This window comes from Melitaea cinxia, chromosome Z (assembly GCF_905220565.1).
Source record: "Melitaea cinxia chromosome Z, ilMelCinx1.1, whole genome shotgun sequence".
In the NCBI taxonomy this organism is placed as follows: Eukaryota; Metazoa; Arthropoda; class Insecta; order Lepidoptera; family Nymphalidae; genus Melitaea; species Melitaea cinxia.
The window spans coordinates 1,687,894-1,711,192 of record NC_059424.1 but is presented as its reverse complement, the minus strand read 5'-3'; the positions used below and the strand labels follow the sequence as shown (position 1 = coordinate 1,711,192).

The window sequence follows — 23,299 nt, the reverse complement described above, 5'->3', positions numbered from 1 at the left end:
GGACGTAGATTCCGTAGCGTAGTCGTTATTAGTCTATTTTTGTTATGGCTGTAGTTGTTAACGTTTTTAAAAGTTTATATTATTTTTTTTTAGTTTCGAAACTCGCGTAACCGCGTCTATTTGGGTAGGACCCGCGTGTAGAGATCGACCGGCGCCCCGTGCCCCCGGGCCGCGCGCCGCGTCGTTCGGACTCGCGCCAGCTCGTACGTGTTCGTGCGTGCTCGTGCGTGTTCGTGCGTGCTCGTGTGTGTTCGCGCGCACGCGGCGCGCGGCCCGGTCGCGGCCGCGTCCCTATGCACTGACTGCATCACCTGGACGTTTCCTCCGCACTCTATTTGACTCGTGCTAATGTTATAATATATTTTTGTAGGTTTTTGTCGTTGATAAATGAGTCAATTGAATGTTTATTGAATTGAAATAAAATTAATGTTTATGAACTAAGACTAAGAAGTTGTTGCATTTGAAAGTATTTTATGAATACAAAGCGAGAACAATAAAATGTTTTTTCTATAAAGGTTTACATGTGAGGGGTTCTATAAAGGTGTGACGGTTGAACTTTTAAAATGCACTGTTTCATATCAAATGATATTATATGTAATGAACTTAATGTTATTCGGCCGCACAGTGCGGCATTTGATATTCCATCTTGTTTGTTAAAAAGTATACATTAAAAATTAAATTATGCAATATTATGTATATGGTACTTATACAGTTTACATAATAAATTATAATTGTTTCCGCAGACATTGTAATAAATGGGTATATAAATAAATGTATAATGTACATGTAATGGTAAGGTGTCGTGATAAGAAGGAGTTGTGTGTAAGCGCCGCGGTCCGCGCCGCACCGCGCCGCACCGCACCGCACCGCACCGCACCGCGGGAACTCCGCCTCCTTATTTATTTATTTCCCTCTTGTGAGAATTAATCGCCTCTGTGGACATATATCTGTATTGCAACAATATAAAAACCATATTGATGTACGAGTAGTATTTCGTTTGATTATAATTTATATGGTTCTATGGATTGAAATAAACGTTAATTGTTGTATTTTATTTTTATTTATTTTAATGGCGGGCTGACGGCCGGAGCGCGGTCGCGCGCCGCCTCTAGTTACTGACCGCTAATTATATTTCCTCGATCGCTGTTTTATGTAATAAATCGTGGTAAACAGTACCTTGCACAAACATGACTTTTCATTATCCCCTGCCATCTGCCGACGACGGCGATCTCGTAGGTCATAGCAATCCCACTAAATAATCTATAAATTATTTGATGAGTAAAATCTCGTTACCATTTTAGAAAATCTTGAAAGTTTATCCTGTTTACTCCCCTATATGTATAATAGATGTAAATATGATTTTTCATATATATGTACCTCTCATACAAATAACACTTCTCGGAATTATTAAGTAAATAGAATGCGTATAAACAGGATAAGTTAAAATATATATATAATATTAATAAATGAATTCCTAAAATGACTAGTCATTATCAATAGTTAATTCTATAAAGCATGTAGAAGTTTAAAAAATTAAAAGATTATAAATTAATATTGAAAAAAAACTTTAAAAAATAATAATTTGGTCATCTCTTTTTTTCTGTCTTGTAAAATAAAATAATTTTTAGTTATCTCGATAAGCTTGTCGGGATTATTACCATAACTGTATTTGTATACCTTGTTCTATAAATTGTGTTGGTAGAAATAAAACATGTCACAGATATATTAAATTTAATTTCCAATCTTAACTATTCTCAAAAGTCTCATTCAAAACGGAAAGTGAACCAGAATTAGCATAGCTTCTAATTGAAAAATTATCAATTCCTTAATAGATTCTGGTCGAGATTGATCTGCCAAACTTTCTATTTTGATATACAATATATTAAAATATAAAATTAAAATGTAGCTTAATGACTTCGACGAAGCGACGAATTCAGTTTCTTTTTTCACAAATCGTAATATTTATTATGTAAATTTAATTCAGAATTAATTAAATTTACAACAATGTCAAAGAAATTATAGCTATTTAATGTATATTTAAATATAATACAGATTGCATTAATTAATAAATTTATAATACTTATATATAATTAATTGCGCTTGAACAGAACACATCCAATGAAAAATATCATGTACGTAAAACAATTCACTATTAAAAATAAATAACTACAATTTTCACTACAAAGGTTTCTACAAAATTTACACTAGAATGAGTGCTGGTTGTATTCATCGCTAATTCCCGTGGTGGTCATAGTGTTATAGCAATTGACAAATTCCTTTATCAGGATGTGTTACAAGATTAAAGAATCGTAATTAAATTAGTCGAATCTATGTACAATTTCAAGCTACTCAGTTTTTAGTAACCCTTAAGTCACTTAATATCACACCAAAATTGAATGTAGGGATAGAGTCACGCGGGATGAAACTATATACCTAAAAGGAGTGTATACAATCATTCGAAATTTTTACGAACGGATATGTCAGCGACTATAAATTTCGCCAGCACTATTAAGATACTAATAGACAGGAGCTCATGCAGAAGCTCAGCTACAAGGCACGTGATCCTGGAAACGTCACACTCTCACAAAACATTTACTTCATAAAATCCAAATCAATTTTTTTTTCGTCACCAATAAACATTTTAAAAAAATTCGGTAAAAGAAATCAAGAACCATTTTTAAGGTCCTCGAATTTTTTTCTACAAAAACAGCATGTACAACTCATAACTTATTCTCTATAGTCTTATGTATGCCTATAAAATAATGATACTATATATATAGTAAATAAGTGCAAACATTAAATTTTATTTAAATCAAGTCGACGAGAGTGTGACAACCCATCCCAGAGCGATAAATCTTGCTTTTAGAAGATTAGGCGTTTGCGGTGGGCGCAAATGATCGAATGATACTGTCCAAGGCTGTATATGTTCCAGCTAGTAGTCCAATAACTCCTATCACAAATAATATGACATCTTTTCCGAAAAGTATGGTCCTCGCAGCGCTGGCTCGTTTTGGGAATGCAACGCAGATTTCCATTAATGCTGGAAAACATATACCTAACGCTGATAGGCAGAGCGCTCCAAACAGTGATATGAAAAGTCCCAGACGTGGAACTGCTACCGCCAAGATAACTGTAAAGAAGAAATGTTCTTAAGAATAAATTATCTAAAATGATTTCTTCGATAGCAATGGACATTAAAACTATAAATATTCAAAAAATATTTTAGGGACAATTTTTGCTAAAACTGAATACTAAAGCTACAACTACTAATACAATAGTCAGACACAAAATCACGCTGATTTGGACAAGTTTCTTTCATATTTTAAACAACTGTTTCTCAGGCTGATTATCTAAAATGTATTTACTTATTTTGAGTAATAATATATTGGAATAAAATATATTTTAGGATATATTTTTTAAAACTCTATTACGATAACCTTTGTAAGTAATCTCATGTCTTTAAACAGGGAGATAAACAAGGACAAAGTCGAAAAGATATCATTGTTTTAGGCATACTCAATATATTAAACTTGATGTGAAATAAACTAAACAGGTTCAAAGTGGAAAGACACGGTAAGTTGTGTTCAGAGTTAAAATTTGCAAATGATCACTTTTGTATATTACCACCCACATCTAGCCAATTTATTTACAAAAGAAAAAAAAACTAAGTGATACCATACTAACAAGTGAGTAAACACAGTCCAATCCGAAGAGCGTATTCGTATAGACGAACTTTTTGTGGTGTCGAACTTTCAACGCGTGGCAGCAAGTAACCTTTCCATAAAACTTCCACCGGTACATAGCAGTGTAAGCCGTAGCTGATGAATATCGCAATCGCGAATATCACCATCACGCTGGTAGCTAGCCTGTGGTTTAAATGTATATTCATATTACTTCATGGTAAAGCTACAACAAAATTAAGAAAAATTTATAATTCAACTTGATACATTCGATTTTTTTATACGACCACGTCGGCAAATAAGCGTACTGCACACTTGATGGTAAGCGATAACCATAGCTTATAGAACAACACCGGAAGCATCGTAATCGTATTGCGCACTCTACCCCGAATCCCTTCCAAGAGCTCTGGTCACCTTACTCACCACAGGAACATAACGTTGCTTGAGATCAGTATTATTCAGCTGTGATCTTCTGTAAGGTCGAGGTACTTCCCCAGTTGGGGCGATCCAGATTTTGAGCAGAATATATCATGCTCTGCCCTACCTCAGTTAATTGTATTAAAATAGAATTATTAGAATTTTTAATTGGTCTATAATCGCAGTAGGTACCTACTGGAACTGCTTTATTTAACCTGTCGAATCTGGTTGTACCAACTAGTTATTACAGTGGAGATAAGGCAGAACTATTAGGTTTGCCTCCAAAGCAAAAATTCCTAGAATAAAGTGGTAACGATGACAACTCATAATAAGCAGGCTTTCCAATATAGCTACAAAGTATAAAACCAGAAATTTATATGAAAGAAGTGTAAAAATAATCAGGTACCTCAGTCGTATAATATTCATATAAAAAATGGACTTTAAAAACAACGAATGTGCTTAAGAAACTTACGGATCTTTTTCTGGCAGATCCAATGTGATAGAATCTCTACAATCTGACACGCAGTACACGTAACCCAGAGCCCCAACCGCCACGTAGAGCAACACAATGATTGTCATTCCAACGTTCAACACTCCAAGAGGCTTGCCGAACGCTTTTGGTGTTTTCATGTTATTTTCCAGTGCTATAACCTGTTGAAGATAATAATTTTTGTTTATTTATTTAAAAATCAAAATAATATTAAAAGCAAAACGAAGGTAAGAGAAGCGGTTGCAATAGCCTGAATAGAATAATTACTCGTTTCTATAGTAAGTGAATTATTAGACTATTGTTCATAAAATGGAAAATCTTAATAATATTTTGTTTCTGTGAGCTTTTTCAAGTTAGAACATGTTTGTAGTAACGTAAACCAAACTTAAGCGTAAAGTAAATCATATGAGCTTACGTTAAAATAAGTCTGAATTTTCAAAAACATAGAAATAGTCTCATACTCACAACACCAACAGCTGTTAATGCAAACAATACTGTTCCAAAGAATAGTGGAAATGTCTCTATAGACCCCCATAAATCTAGCGGTGTATCTCTTGCGCTAGGCTTCTTTCCAATCACCAAATAATATACCACAATACCAAGTCCCACAAACGTCATTAAATTAGCCAGTGCAGAAAAAGGGGCCAGTAGTTTCAGACTTGGTATCAAATTGAACGCTATAAGGGGACCAAGTATTATCAGCATGTGAATCTCCGCCGGCATGACGTAGTATGAATCGACTACCTGTAAAAATATATTACTGTTACGAAGCGGAAACGCCTACACAACTATGCGTCTGCGAGTTAGGAATCCATCTAGGAAATCTATTTTTCTTAGAGAAATTTAAGACCTAATATATATGTATTATCGTCTTGTATTAGTTAATATTTTATTTTGTATTTATTTGTTATTTAAAAATTATAATAATTAAATATTAATATTTAATATGTAATTACCCATGTTGTAATAATTTCGCTAAACTTAACAATATATTTAAACGAATTCAAAAAAGAAGCATGTTCCCAATTAGGCTGAATTTTTTTTTGTGTGTGTTACCTCATAACATTTTACTGGGTGAACCAATTTTAATGATTCTTTTTTTAAATTAAGATCCAATTATTGTTTCGTAGTTCCATTTACCTGATTAGAACTTTCTGGGTAATCTTTGATCGTATTTACTTAACAATTTTTCGTATACTTGTCATTGTACATTGTTTTTGTTTTCGAGGTTGAAATTGGTTTTATTTGTCTTATACTGTAAATATTTAGATAGATTAGAATTTAAAATTTCATTTTGATTTTTTTAAACCAAAACCTGATTGATCAAGTAAAATTAATTTTACGTGACTACTAAATTTATAACAATCTTATACTCAATAGTAACACTAAATTATAAAACAAATAAAAGGAGGGTACAAGAAATCAGCTCCAAAGCAACAGCAAATTAATAAGTAACTAACATAAATAGAAATAAATCTGCTAGCTCGTTCAACCACCATAATAGACAAATGAACGATGATGATAATTGATGGATTATTATAGGACCGGCATACGTATAAACGAGCGTACATATAAGTGCCCTTGATGGTTATTGGCGTGCGGTCACAGTACGATTTGTGACCCGCGCCACATCGCCGCCGCTGACGTTCAACCATTTAAACCAATTGCAGTACCCTTGCATAATACCGAGGAAACTGTTACAGATCGCTTATTAATATGCTAAATTCCAACAACGATATCTGGAGCAATCTTGTCAGTAGTGCGCAATTGTATGCATCTGAATAAAAAGTGCATGAGAAGATATAGTCATGCGGTAATGCAAGGTTCTCTTAAAAATCATATCTCAAAATGTTACTGAAATGTTATTGTCCTACGTATCAAATCCAAGCTCTCCGAGGCAGGTTAAAAGTTGAGTCATTTTTACAATTTCGGCTATATTATAGAAATTAGCGTTTAAATCTAAAAAAAGATCGTGGGTACTCATCTCGAATTAGGATTCGCCAATAGGCAGCTATTAATAGTAGCAGCATTAATAGTGGCAGCTATGAGTAGTAGTGGGTATAGGTTACCTTCTTTATATTGTCTGCGATGAATACAATATAAACACAGCAGATGCCGAGCTGATAGACGACGAGAAAAATGTCTACTGCAAGAGCTGCGGGCCGAGCGAATTTGCGAAGAACTTGTGGACCACAGCCCAATGTCGTGGCTACGGAATCGGGGTACGAAAGAAGAGGCACTCGGAGATGCTTGCACGCCGCATACTGTGACCGGACCTAAAAAGGAATAACAGGTGATTTGGTAGCAAATTATAACTGAAATCATTCAGGCAATTGTTTGAAACACTTGGACCTTGGAGTAGCAGTGCAAAAATTTTTTTAAATGAGATAACTCCTCGTGCCTCCACTGGTGACAAGAGGACTGGTGCATTTTTTGCCCGGAGAATCGGCTTAGCGATTCAACGGGGATATGCTGCCAGCATTCTTGGCACAATTCCACGCGGACATGATTTATATCAAAACTATCTGTAAATATTTAGTTCTTAAGTTCTGAATTGTAAATATGTATAATGTTTAATAAACTATTGTTGATAAAAAAATTATTTTATAGTATACGATAAAGCAGTTTAAAATTATGTGAAATGTAAGCTTGTCAAGTACAGTGTTCTATAATAACCCGGTAATGTTCCACTTATGAATAAGTATCGGATACATAAAATATTCTCTATTAAAATTCGATGTATCTTTTGTCAAAATCGATTAAAAGCTGTGTTAACTGATTTCAATAGATAATTACAAGTATTTGACTGCAATATTAACGAAGTCGTGTGTATTGTAATTGAAATAAATGACTTACGAGTACATGCAGACAATGGGTGACTAGTATGCCAACCAGGACAGTGGCTATAACACCAGTGACAAGTCCAGAGCGAGCAAACGCCTGCGGCATAGCCAGGATACCAGTTCCCAAGCTGCACTTCAGGAGATGCACTAGAGTTTCGATGTTACTGTGAAACAACACTTTAAGCTATAATTCTAGACATCATTTTTCGGTCCCTGCGTTTTTTATCTACATAATTATGTAGATCTTGAGACGAAATCAAAAATATTTTAGGCAACGGCCCATAAAAAAAGGTTTTATCTGTCATTGCATTTATTCAATTAAATATTATTTGAAGATAGTTACGTGCGTAGGTTCAGTGTAGGTTGTAATTCATAAAGAGAGTGTGGTCTTATTTCGCCTATGTATGTCACTGTATTATTGTGAACATTCGTATGTTATCTACCTAATGCCTTTGGTACAAAATGAAACAGTTACGTTATATTATTTTTGTCTAGTCCACGTACAGTAAACTAGCCAAATACCATCTTAACAAGCGACGTTTGACTTCCTTTAAAAAAATCAAATGAAATTATTTAATGCTAGTGAAACAACATTATCAATTTAAAAATAAGATACAAAATATGATTTTTAGACAAAAACGAACGCACCAAACCCATTTGCGAGCATGGTTCGATAATTAATTAACGAAAAAGTTTTTTAGGACACGCCAATCTCGATATAAACCAACTGAAAACTAAATGCTACACAAATATAGGAAGATATATATATATATCGACGATGGAAAGGCAAAATGTATTATCCGCCATCTAGTAAAATGTTCAGGAGAGACGATTAAAGTTTTAAAAACTTCATAACTTTTAAAGTATTGGAGATATATCTATGAAATTAAGTGAAATAGTAATAAAATTTATTACAAATGTATACATTTAATAAAAAATAACGTATGTCCAATATTTGTATTATTTTATGGAGTTAATACAAAATACCATAAAATCTCAGATAGGTAAAATTAGTTTATATCCAAATATTAGATCCATAAAATGTGAAGCAAAGTGTTTTATATTCAGAATATAATTTAATATTTTCAAGTAAATTGTTTTATATCCAAATAAATGTGATATTGCTATCGCGTAAAATGACTTAAAAACAAATCCAGTCAGGACCAGAGAGAGGTAAACACTTTTATGTAACCTTTTCATATCTATGCGAACCTGGTAAAACTGTTGTACAGACATCAGTGTATTCGAACAAAGAGGGTCAAGAAGCTTAACCATACACTTAAGTACCATTTAAGCCACAAACTAAACTTTAAAACAAAACAAAAAAAAAATGAAAAATAAATGTTTAACTCCAATATATTTATCATGAAGTTACAATTAAAAAACTGAATTAAACTTTCATATTGACGTTTACAAACATACTATATATATAACATATAATTATATTATTAAACTTAAATTAATACTTGATAAAAAGAATTAAGCTACAATGTGTTCTTTGGACAGTTTTAATATTTTCAGTATTTTTAAAAGATTTACAAAAAATAACTCAAAATCTTAACACCTAACTATTAAAAAACTTTTCAGTCCACCGTAACGAGTGGTTTAATTAAACTTCTTAGGTAATACTCAGTTATCATCTATCTCAACATTAGGAATGTCTTCAAAATCTGAGTCTGGTAGAACATCTGCCTTACTGGCGGAGGTACGAAGATTCAAATACTCACTATGATTTTATTTGTAAAAAAAACCAAGTAAATTTGTTTTATTGTATTAAAATAGATTCTAGAAAGAACAGAAAAACGACTCAACGCATAATGTTACCTTATTTTGGATAGGTAAAATGTATTATCTTGGAAACAATGGCATTTTAGAGTAGAGTAAAATGTATTAACTTACAATGACTAACATTTAAAACCAGAGTAAAATGTTTTAATTCTACTGATCAAGAAAAGTCAAGTTGGGTATAATGTATCAATTACAAAAATGATAATATTATAATTTGGTAAATTGTTTTAACATTTAAATCTGGTTAAAGACAAGCAAGGCAAAGTAGCATAAGATAAAATTTTTACTCATGAGGTGTTTTAATGACAAAATCCACTATTTACTATAGAGTTAAAACACGAGAAAATATGAAAAACTTCAAAATCACTGGTGTATTAACGACCATAAAAGTCGTCAGATCGAGCTGAAACCAGAACCATTCGAAAGAGTTCATTCTCCCGATTCCAACGGTATATATAACTCGATATCGCCAAAAATGGCGGTTAATACATTATGCCTTTCCACCATCGATATATATATTTTATGTATGTTCGGGGATAATTTCGTCGTTTATGGACCAATTTTGATAATTCTTTTTTTGTTGGTAACGAGATATCCCAAGTGTAGTAACCATGATAAAAAAAAAACAGTATCTGATGATGGAATCCCAGAGAAATCGAACTAAGAAAACTAAGTGTTACACAAATATAGGAAGATATATACGATTATCTAGTCTACGAGTATAATGAATGCATGAAACACAGAAATAGTGTGCAGTGACGACAAAAGGTAGCACGTGCGGTCTGTCAGGAATTTAACATCCCGACTAGAAAAAAGGTCAGGCTCAACCAGATCATGTATCTGGACCGTATCAGGATACAATGAGGCATGCCGGATCCGGCATGCTCTATCAGGACCAGGTCTGGTCCAGACAAGGATAACCTGATGTAAAATATAATCAAGTAGGGTAAGGCATACTGGATCAGGACCCGGTCCGGTCCAGATCAGGATAGCCTGATGTAAAATATAATCAAGTATGGTAAGGCATACTGGATCAGGACCCGGTCCGGTCCAAATCAGGATAGCCTGATGTAAAATATAATCAAGTATGGTAAGGCATACTGGATCAGGACCCGGTCCGGTCCAGATCAGGATAGCCTGAAAGAAATTACGCGAACTGAGCCTGAATCGCGCTATTAAAGTTTTTAAACGCACTTAGTATATATACAGTTATTAGGACAGTCTAGCAAGGAGTCCATTTCTACACAGTGGAGCAGTCGTAAGTAATAGGAAATAGTTAATTAGTAGTTAAATATTAGAAGTTAAGAAATAAAATTTAATTTATAATAATTAATTAATAACATAAAAATAAATAAAAATAATTAATATCTAAAGTAAAAACATAAATAAATAATACATTGGAAAAAATAAACGGAAATAAATATCATAATAATTATGTTAAGTAACATTTATAATATCGTCGTTTTTTTTTTTTTGTTAAACAATTTTTTCAAGAATATACATTCGTGTTTTTTAAAAGGACCGGACCGAACCGGCTGATCAGGATGAGATGAGATTTCCTGATCTGGACCTGATCAGGATGAGCTAAGATTTCCTGATCGGGTCCAGACCAATCATCTGCGTTACATGCCTTATCTAATCCTGATCAGGCATGCCTGGTCCGGTCCTTCTCAGGAAGTCGAAAAAATTTCTACTCGGGATTCCTTTTAAATTTGATCGAGGAGCATCAAATCTATTTGTTAATTTGACACATTGAGGCCATTGACACGTTTGTCAGAATTCGCAAATGAGATTCCTTTGTCTATTGGGTATTTTCTGTACATTGACCGTAAGCTGGAATATATGTATTTATGACATAGTTTACGCACAGTCCATAATGTGACCTATTGGCGTTTTCCTGAATAATAATGTACAATGTCTTCCATCATATATAACAAACGCTCACCCAATTTGATATCTAAAATTTTGATTCTACGTGAATTTTTTACATAAGATATGAAAAAAATTACAATAATAATAATATTATGTAACTAGCTGTACCTTGCGCGCGTTGCTACGTTTTTTTTTTCGGTCGTACGCACCTTGGAAACCTTTATGGGTCATGCCCAACACTTCGCTGAAGATCATGACCTTATCAAATGCATAGTTTACGATTCTATAAAGGAAACACAGACAAACATTCATTTTTACATATATAGAATGCCTTTGGTACATGATAATTACTTCCTGACAACCCCAAATTTAACAGGAACAGCATAATAATATTTCCTTATTTCTTTTCACAAATAAGGACAAGAATTGTATGTCAAGGGGTCTCATTAAAGTAATAGGGTCTATTACCTTCTGTCATTAATCAGCCTTTAAACATTGCAATACTAGACCGAAGCTTCATCTTGATATAGGAGAAGAATTAGGGATTCATCCACGCTGTTCTACTGGTTGGCGAATACATATCTTGCCATGAGTAACGATCGCTACCATGTTTCTATGATAACTACTTCATAACACGAGAACGGTTGGTTTCGTGCGAATACCGTTGTTAAGGTAAATAACAATGGAGATATTTGGTATTTGCGTGCTTGTCTGTGTGTACTCCGATTATGGAATATATGTCATCGACTCGATAAATATTTTAAATCGATAGAAAAGAACAGCCGCTTTACTACGTATTTTTATCAGACTAATATATTTCTTTTACGTGTAATTACATATTTTTTTTATGTAAAGCGCTATTTTTTTACTCCGTTCTTGTTCTCATTTTTTTTATAATGCAGATAAATGAAGAAGTTATTTTATAAATATGATATTGACATACTCACTTAGTCGGTTTCGACACCTGCCGGTGTCGATGTGGATCGTAATCTTCTTCGGCTTCATCTCTGAGAATGAGGAAATAAAATTTAACGATGTGGTTATAAAATATAAAAGCTTCCAATTAAATTTAACACGTGTTTCCGACCCATCTGGATTTCTATACAGTATTTGTTGTTATGGCTTACGAATGATATCACACGCGCTGTCGAGACCCGGAGTGCTAGCAAGTTCGGTCTCGGTCTGATGTTATAAACATTTGTGTAAGTCATAAAGATGTTTGTTGTGGTCTGGGTTTATAATTATAAATGTATACTGGCTGTGCCCGCAAATAATTTGGATGTATTACAGATATGTTAACTAATAGAATATCATTTTTAAGAATATACATTCTTACACGTACTGCGTGTATGTACTTAGTGAGTGTAATTTAATACGTTTAAACTGCCGCTGTATATACTTGAAAATATTTAACTGCCAGCCGCAGCTACTTCATTTTTTTTTTGATTCTATACATAGCTTTAAATTTCTTCGAGTAATTTTTTTTTCAATTTAGAAAATAATTCAGTCACGCCTTCCAAGACCTTAACCCTTCACCTAGTATTTTGTCGCGTTCACACTTGGTCATATTACAATCATGTACTCAAAGCACATAGTTGCTAGATATTTGATATTACATGCACAACAATGCATTCCGTACTCAGCTTAACGTTAATCCAATACATTTTTAAAAATAAACAAAAACTAATACTAAGAACTGAGATGTAGGAACATAATTACAACAACAGACGACGGTTTTAAAATAATCAAAAGAACATTATGTAATAAAAATGTTCAACATACACACATGGCCAGATGTTCTTAACGTAGGCAACTTAATGACAGGTTTAAGATAAATGTACAGACAAATAATGGATATTTAAATTGTTATTATAAAACCCTTTTCATTAACTTGGGACGGGAACCGTTCACACAGCCGTTAGACGAATCACTGCGAATTGCGCCAACGGTTTAAACAATTTATTTATTAAATAATCTAACAAATCGAGTGCAAATAAAAAATTTAGACAAAAAATAAAGATCATTTATTTTATAATTGAAATTAATGTTAACATTCTCATTATTCATATTTTATTATATTTCTTACCCTGAATAAAATTTATAAATAACTTTTAATCATCAATTAAAAGTCCGTTATTAATAGGTAAAAGTTATTAACGACTTAGGTCCAGGAGCGTAGCTGACGCCTCGTCAGACGTATTGATTACACGGTAATCGATCTACGTAGCTGAGTTTCATATACTTCTAATATTTCTAATTTTTTTTTTTCATTTGGTTGTAAATACTGGCATAAAAATTCCCTTTGTAAAAGTTTAGACATTCTTAAATTTAATTATTGTACGTAAAAATTATTTTAGTTTTTTTTTTTATATAATTTGAACCGAATGGTTAAATAAGCGTCTTACTATTAACAGAATAATAGAAAGACTAACCTAGCTTTTCTATTCGTAAATGCTGGAATTCAAGCGGATTGCTTAAAGACATAATCATTTAAATTCTGCGTAACTTCGTTAAATTAAATTGGGATCAATTGTATTGACTTTTTTAGCAGCTTAATATATTACACAATTCAATCAATTGTAAAAAAATATGATTGGAATATGACACTTCCGTTTTTTATTACAAAGTTGACAAAAAAGCGTACGACCCGATTGGTGTTAAGCGGATACCGTGGTTTATGGTTGCGAGCAACTCCTGGAGAATCACAAGTGACGATACCCCCCACCCTCTCACCCTATATACCTTCAATTCATCTTCATAAATTTAAACTAAATTGACTAATTAACATAAAAGTAACGACAATAAGTTCTCTGCCAATTAATATTCGTATTACATGCGAGAATAACGAATTTAAATTGAAATTAATTATGTATCTATAATTAGTACTATAACAGATTACTGAATTTATTTTTAAATATGTGTATTATTTTGTTTATTAAAGCTGATATGTGTTATAGTTTTACGTCGGCATTATTTTGTTCGACATTTATTTGATTCCACACAAAATTTAAAATATATTTCGCTAATATTGCTGGGATTCCTTTATCTGTAACTAAAATACCACGATAAGAACGAAATGAAATAATAATATTTGGAGCTTGATTTAATAACAACTAATATGTACATATTTAAATTATTAAAAGTAAAAAAAAAACTGAATGTGCTTTAGACCACACGACTGAAGTAAAGCTTAATTAGCTTTACTATCTTATGTCTTTCTTTCAACTTCCGTTCGTCTTTCCCGATCGCACTTTTCGTAACGCTCTCGCCAGACATTCATCGGCTTACTCCCCAAAGCGTGTGAAAAGAAGTCAAAATAAAACATTAATATATTAGATATAAAGGAAAAGAAGGTCAACAGTTAGATAATACCTAAAGCGCCAACGGCTTTTACCCCCATCAAGAGTCAGTATTTTAACTGGAAAACAAATAATTGACTTAATAAGTACAATTTTTTAGTGACCCAGTAACAATGTTTAAATGATAATACAAATCTATCTTAACAATCACTAGAGCAGGGGTGTCAAACTCAATTTTGCATATGGCCATAATTATATTAAATTTAGAAAGTGTAGGCGGGCCAGATTCAAAAAAAGTAGTACATGCATTTTAAAACTTCCGTAGAGGAATCGAGTGAAGTCATGATTCTTTTTTAAGTGACACATTGCGATCGCGGGCCGTATCTTTGACATCCCTGCACTAGAGTCAAAGGCCAGCCGAGTCTGTGACCATTGCTTGTTGTCAACACAGCGATTGCAATAGTAAAAAAATTGTTATTTTGATGCTAATTTCTAGGTTGATCCTTTTTAACTGGCTTCTCGAGGTTATCGATTACTTTATATTTTTATGTCTCATAACTTATTACTGGGTGTACCGATTTTGATGACACCTTTTAATTAGAAAGTTTGTAGTGCATGTCGTATGGTTAAAATTTAAATTTCAGTGAGACCTGCAACGTAGTTTTTAAGTTACCTTTGTCAAAAATTACTTTTTATTTTTAATAATTCTAGTTAAAAAGTGCACATTATTGTAATGACATTAATGTAATAAGAAAAACGACATACTTTTAATTAAGTGATAATAATATAGGTCAAAAGTCTTCAACGGTTAAACCCGAATGGCGTCCAACGAATCGTTAGAATGAGGAAAAAGTATGCAAAAAGTGATTGACATATTTTTTTTTTTTGTTCTTTATTACAGCCTTAAAGACTAAGTCGGCTCTGACCGTAATATCAAAAATGTATATTTTTATAAACTCACTAGCTGACCCCGCAAACATTGCTCTCCATATGTGTTGGTATAGTATGGTAAGCACGGGCTGGTTTCCGCAACTCGACGACTTTGCGCCTATTTTACTTCCATATATGTTACTAACCCCCCTAATCCTTCCCCCATCATAACTTAAAGGTATGAAAAATAGATGTTGGCCAATTCTCAGACCTACCCGATATGCACACTGTCGGAGGAGTATGGTAACTAACATTGTGACACGAGAATTTTATATATAAGATTTGAATTAATCGTTTCAAAAGACAGCTATAGTTTAATAATTTTGAACTTTTCGATCCCCAAAGTGTACGAGTATATCCCTACAGATATAACCAGCAAAAGTACGTATATGTATGTGTATGGTTATGTGTCGCAATGGTATCTAGAAAATAAATATCTTAACTAATTTTGTGTTATAAAAGAAGGTTATATTGATTCAAGAAAATATATGTGCAGTCATTATAAATTATTGACTTGAATTTAATTTAATCGGTTATGAATATTATATATGTGTGTGTAATTTGATATAAATATCCTATGTTATTATTTTCCTATGTTTATTTTTGTTTTCTTTTGTTTCTTCATTAATTATGTTTGTATAATGCTGTTTGATTGTATGGACTTTGTCTGAAATAAAATTATTATTATTATGATATTGTTTCCTTTTGATGTAAACAAAGCTCGGTGTGCGTAATAAGAGGGGTCATTGGGTCACGTTTCCGGTCTCATTAATAAATTAATCTCAAGTAGTTGAAATTGAATTTATTTATTTTTATTTATTTCAATCATAACTTACAACTATCATTACAGGTACTAACCAATTCGATAGTGAACCACACATAAATTAACTTATATAACAAATAACATATAACGCTATCCTTGTGAATTCATTCAGAATTGTATAGAATATATTGCTACATAATACTACGAACCAATGTTATAATTTCTTTTTCTTTTCACGGTATATAATATAATAAAATTTAAATTTACGGAACGCTTTCACAAGTGTGTAGTGCACGAACATGTTTATAGAAATAAAAAAAAGTTTTTACTTGGTGGGTAGTGGGGATGAGGCTTCTGCTGAGTCGGACACCGGCTGCAGGCGCACGGACTCTGCCTTATCGTCCATTCCTTGGTCGTCCTATTAGGAACAACTTCTTCAGTCACGACTGCTTTGTTTGTCACGTTTGCTTGTTGTCACAGCTATCGCCTGCGATAAAAAATTTCGTATAGCCTTCGACATTATTCACAAATCAACATAATGTACGCTACGCTTATTATTAAATGATATTTTATGTATTTACGAAATTAATAATTACACAAATATTAATAAGTATATACAGTTGAATGTAATTAATATTATTGCTTTATATAAATACGTTAGTAGATAAATGGAACTGTTCTTGACCCTAATAGTTTAGTCAACAACTGTTTTTACTGAAAAACAAAATAATATAAGTGTTTTAGAAGTCTTGTAATAAATATTTTGTTTATCATGTCATGTAAATAGATACATTTTAATATCACATAACCATTCAATTAAGAGTTCCCTGTTTTAATATCGCCTGAGCATATCACAAGATATTAACACTTAAACACACGATTATTGACGATTCTATGGTTTATTTCACACAAACAACTTCTGCACAGATGTTACGGAAGGCGATTATGTAAAAGATCTATTTAAAACGTTCTTGTAGAAAAAAATAATGAGCGCATTTCAACATTTCGCAAAGCACTATTTACGATATTTCGGCGAAAAACATTTTTCGAAAATATTGAAACAATTCGAACATCAATATGTATACATATATGTATTTGATATAATTTTACACAGCACAATTTGGAAATTAATATTGTAATAATATTAAATATAAGTAAGAAATCAAATTTTAATTAATTAAATAAATAAATAAACATTGTTAGAAAAACATACTTGTGTTAGATGTCGGATGATCGTATTCTGTTAATATTATTATATACTCGCGTGACTATGCCATGAGTGGCAGAGATGATCTGACGTCTGGAGAGGCCCGTCCGTCCGAAGAACCGCGCCCACTAACTCCCGCACATCTCATTCATTTAAACTTTATCGTACGTACACTCGGAGACAAAAACTAAATGCTGCTCTGATAAATGTACAAAACATATGAATAACACTTTATCAGTCTCTGTATTCAGAGAAAGAGAGGAAAAGGAAATTAATTTGATTTTTAAATGTTTATAACGATTTTTATAAATTGTAAATTTGTTTAACAATCGCTCACTTATTGTTTTTTAGGCTAACTTATCTTTACAAACATATACATGTAAGGACCAAAACATATAATGTTTTTTTAGATAACACAATTCACAAACTTCATTATATGTATAGTACATACATGTGTCGTTTGTAAAAAGTTATACATATAAAAATATGTTTAAGTCTTCTATTTTATTAATTATAAATAGGGGCAGACAAATTGTATTTCTATTTCTGTACATCAATGACTCTTAGTCATAAAGTTGGACTTAATATTCATAAACGATATTAAAAAAAATCATTTCAATACTATGTTGTAGAGTTTATATATAGTTCTAATGATTCAAACCATATTTTTCCTGTGCGGGGATCCAGAAACACACACACAAACATCTATATGGCCAATACAAAAGTTTGTAGTGAGCGGGAATCGATTCCGCGACCGCCAGCGGAACTGCCAATGCCGTGACCGCTGCGCCAACGGGCCGTCAATAAAACTATAATACAAATTTATTACGTGTATTCCAAATTATTTCTTTAAGAGTTACTAAGCGCGAAACTATAAATGAATAAATTAATTTCAGCTTATTATAGGCTATAATATATCATTCTGGCACACATAAGTGGGGACCGAAACGATAATAACTTCCCGGTCATGTTACGTACCTAATATCGATAATGCCCAAACGTAATCAACTAGGTTTCCTTATTCTGATTGGTTCCACAAAACCGGCGTGCATTATAACTAGGAAATGAGAAAATTATTAGAGGAAGAAGGTTATCATCGCAGCCGACAAGAGGCCGCTCACATACAAGCTATTGTGTGTGGTTGTTCACGTGGGAAGTACGATTAGATTTAGTTTAACCTATTAAAACTTTTTCGTTAATCTTCATTTAGGTGCTCGAAATAGTAGCTCATATTTTTGCCACATAACGTCACTTTTTATAATGTACATTTTACTTTTAAATTTGTATGTATTTGTACACTTTTATTACGACTATGTTTAATTTGATATATACAGCAAATTATAAGCCTCGTCAGAATTATTTAAGCAAGATAAAGTTCCGGTAAATAGAACGTTTACAACGTTGTATACTCAAACGTATGGCCGTTGAGCAGTATAAGTGACAGTTTTTTAGGTAATTTTTTTGATTGTTAACAACGTTGAAACAACTTTTTTAAGATTTTATCGCGGTTTATAAAGTTTTTCGAATGCCCAATGTTTCGGATACTTTACAGCAACCATCATTACAGGAGGACTGCCGTGACCATGGTTGCGTCGGGCTTTTAAGAAACTATTAGAAACGTAAATATTTGAAAACAATACCTATATCAACAATGTTTCCAATAAAAGCCAAATTATTATTGCTTATTTCTTATTATATATATATTTATGTTTAGTATTAATACTTTTTTTATAATTATTATTTTCATTATTCATTATTAGATTTATTTCGTTACTTATGCTTTATTAAAAGTAAGTATGATTTTTTTCACATTGTCCTAGACTTTTGACCTTGAACTGCCGTAGAAGCCACTGTTACTGTAATGAGTAAACGTGTCATATTTTATACTCTTCCGAATTGTTTGCATTTTAAAAATCAAAAATAAGTATTTATTTGAGGAATAAATTTGGAAATAAAATATTTCTCATAATATTTAAAAAATATCAATACATCTACACATATAACAAAAACTAGCTGTGCTCGCGACTTCGTCCGCGTGGAAAAGTGACTACATGTTCAACGTGATTCTTTAAATTGGCATAACTTTTCTATTTATGAACAGATTGAAATGAAACAAACACTAAATTTTAAACAAAGCTCGCCACAATATATCAGTGAAAACCACATCTAAATCGAATAAGCCGTGTCTGAGTTTACCGTACACAAACTCACAGACAAACAAACAAAAATTCCAAAGGTCCCAGTAATATTTTTTCTCATATATCTTAAATGTACAGACAGCGACCCATTACATTTTTATTATATGTATTGATTGATGATTAAAATGTAATATGTTTGTGCACGCTAATCTCAGAAATCGATACCCTATTTAGATGTGGTTTCATTAGTATATTTTGATTAGCTTCACCTAACATTTAGTATTAGTTTCATGTCAATTAGTTCATAAATAAAAAAGTTATGCCAATTTAAAGAATCACGCTGAACATGTAAATATCCAAACGACGGTGTTTATTATCCAAAATAAACCAAAAGATATATCCAAAAAATACTGTAAGTCACTATTCCACGCGGACGAAGTCGTGGACACAGCTAGTTTTAAATAAATAGAATATATTTTTGCAGTCAAAATTTTTCAATGTATAATAAAAAAAAGCTTAGGAAGAGATCAGACAAGGACACATCTATAATAAAATAAAGATTCGTATGAAAAAGTACGAGCGTACCAATGACCTGATTCTCTTGCCAAAATGTAGCGAAAAACTAAAAACTAAACTATGCAGTTTTTTATTCAGACGACGCTATTATTAACATTTGTTACTAAGAGTTAAAACACTTTTTCTATTATTCAGCTGATTGAGTGAGAGATGGGAAAGGGGTTCGATTAAAAAAAATGAAATATTTTCGTAAATATATTACGATTTAAACTAGCATTCAACGATGTAGGCTGGATGAGGATTGCGGAAAACCGGGATGTCTGGCTCGAAATTGGGGAGGCCTATGTCCAGCAGTGGACTGCTATAGGCTAAAGTGAGTGAGTCATTCAACGAAGCTATGGTAATATATATGGCGGTTTCGACAACCATTATTATCGTATAGGTAGGACACAGTATGACTTATCCCGGACAAAACTTGGAGCAGCGCGACTAGGACTTTGACTTCACAGAAGATCACAGTTCTTAAATACTACTCTGGAGTACTGTTGTGTTTCTGTGGTATATAAGAAATCCAGAACTCCTAAAAATGTACTGTTGAAAGCGGGTGTACGGTTATAATCGCGCTTGGATGCTCCTGCCATTGTAAACGTCCACAGGCTACGATTGCCAGCACAGTATAAAAAGGCCTAATTTAAGCATTTTTAAAGCAATTTTGAAACATTAAATTAACAATACAACGATCAATATAATAAATAAATAAAAAACAATATAAGAAGAAAGAGACAATAATTACAACATAATTTACGTTTATAGGTAAGTTTCTTTTTCTAATACAATTAGTCTATTAAGGTAAAGCGCTGGTTAAATTTAGTGTATATTTTTTTTCAGTTTAGACGTACATAAAAATGTATGTAATTATGGCTATACTACATGGCCTATTAACCTAACAAAAATTTGTAGTTGCCATAGCAACAACCATACCACACCAATCGAGCCAGACAAAATTTTTTGTTTTAGTTCTATATGATACAACTTTTTATCAGCAATGTTTGTTCGACTGAGATAGGGTGCGGCGGGAAATATTCTGCTCAAAATTAGAGCAGTGCGACTGGGGCAGTACCTCGACCATACACAAAAGACCACAGCTAAATAATACTGCTATCAAGCAATGTGTTGCTGTGGTGAATACGATGACCAGAGCTCCTGGGGGAATTGGGGGTAAGGTCAGCAACGCGCTAGCGATACTTTTGGTACTGTGGACGTCTCTCTATAAGCTACGGTAATCGCTTACCATCAGGTGAGCCGTTTAAGTTTTCAATTAATCATTTCAGAAAAGTTTTTTTATCAGCCATTATTACCGGCACAAATTCGAGGTTAACACTGTTAAATTTTAATTGCTAAGTAATGTAAGAATTCCCAAAAAGAAAACCTGCAAATTTAGGGAAAAGATAAGTGATTATAAATATAATGTCTCCAAGCCATCTTTCCGTACAAAGCAACATCGCAAAATAACTGAGACAATCTTATTCCATTAAGAGCTGGTTTCGTCTCGTCTGGTTAGTCAGCATTCCTGCGGGTTTTTATTGGGGGATGATTAAGGATGTATTACTTACATTATCCATGTATGGAGGTGTACCTGTCTTACGCCGAGTTGCAATTTCATACAATTCTTACGATTAAATTAGTTTAATCACTAATTAAATTTTAATTTTGTTCCGTGCAACTCGGCGTTAGCGTTTTAGTCTTAATTCATATTTAAGTAGTTCAATGAACTATAAAACTTTAAATTTTCACTCGTTATACACACTGAAATAATGAAAACTACAATAAAAATACCAAAGAATTAAAAAAAAATCCCTCATTGCCTATAATCTAATTGATACACAAGGCGCACCCGTAGGTTAAACGTAACAACACGCGTATTAAGTAGCGATTAGGAGCGGTGATGTACTTGTTAGTACAGTCCGAGAATGTATGCATGTGTCACATTAATTATTGCAAGAAAAAATGTTTTTTCGCCAACCTCGATGAAACGATTGTCAGAAAGTTCTTAGTAGAAGCAGGGGCTACAAATATCTTTTATACAATGTAATTGAGGCGATGTTGTCTCTTTCAGCAAACGATTTGCTGAAAATATATATACTATAAATAATAATAGATACACTTGCGACTGACGTTTTTGATTGGTTATCTATTATCATACAACAAACAGATCTAAAGCAATCTGTCTGTATGTTACAACATTGTCAATAACCTTTCAACGGTTTTATTAAATTAAATTTTGTTTGCATAGGTGTAGCCGGGTGAGTAGGTGTGGTCATGTGTCCCTAAGAAACGCAATTCCTCAGAAAACATAATATTATTGAGTGCATGATCAATCATTGTGATATGGAAGATTTTAACAAAATAATGCAAGTAAGCTCCGATACCAATTGTTTTAGAGCTATGAAAATATATTTTTGTTTAAAATACTTTTATAAGTATTCTTTAAGAAACAAAGATGCAAAGACGCAATATAATATAATGCAATCAGTACGCAAGTCACGCAAAGCCGTTGTCAAGAGCATGCCGATAAAACCAAGAAGGTAACAGAAATACTAAGTATATAGTACTCTAGATTCTAGACGAATTATTTACGTTAACTGTACTTTTAGTCCAACTTTTTTGCTTTTTTTTGCAATAAAATTTTCTAACGTTATCGCTAAAAGGTTTCTCTGGTTTTTTTTTAATTTGTTCAAAAATACAAAAAACAGATACTTAGCACTTATTCATAAGCCTACCGAGAAAAATCACAAGAGCCCATCCGGACAGGCCTCCGCGTCGCATACCATATTATCATATAATATTTATACCGTACCGTACCATATTATAGCAATAACTAAGATTACCAAAGTTTTGTGACTATTAAACGATTAAAGATTTCAATAAATGTTCTTTTAGTGATCTTCTATGTTTGCTTATGATAAATAAATTGCGGGAATTGTACAATCATCGCGCGATTGATAGTTTGAAGTAACCGTATACTCGTAATATAAAATACAAGTGTCTACTACACTGACAACGGTGATGACGCAATCGGCAGGTTGAAAGAGCACAACCTGAAAAGAACCATCCACAAGCGTGATATGTCGTTAGCAAGGGCTCTGCTCAAGATGCTGGGATCAGGCGTGGCTCATGATATAGTAATAAGAAAGTAGATATATAAATATATAAATTCTTATATCCTTTTGGTTTATCAAATAGTTACAAATAGCAGTTATTTTGCATGTTGATATATTTATTTAAATTTTAGTTAAGCTAAGTTTGATTATTAATATTATCTCAACTTTACACTTTATATAAATTTGATTGATGAC

At 32.6% G+C, this 23,299-nt stretch overlaps 1 protein-coding gene across 1 annotated transcript; it reads right to left on the bottom strand.

Moving 5' to 3' along the window:
• Nucleotides 1-1,717: 1,717 nt before the first annotated feature.
• LOC123669036 (proton-coupled amino acid transporter-like protein CG1139) lies at nt 1,718-16,488 on the bottom strand. Its single transcript, XM_045602701.1, has 8 exons — nt 16,412-16,488; nt 12,038-12,097; nt 7,444-7,594; nt 6,657-6,863; nt 5,053-5,331; nt 4,570-4,748; nt 3,685-3,866; nt 1,718-3,130 (listed from the first exon to the last, which is right to left on the bottom strand). Exons 1-8 carry the CDS (start codon nt 16,486-16,488, stop codon nt 2,871-2,873), a joined length of 1,395 nt encoding a protein of 464 aa, XP_045458657.1. The 3' UTR covers nt 1,718-2,870.
• Between the last annotated feature and the right edge of the window lie 6,811 nt (nt 16,489-23,299).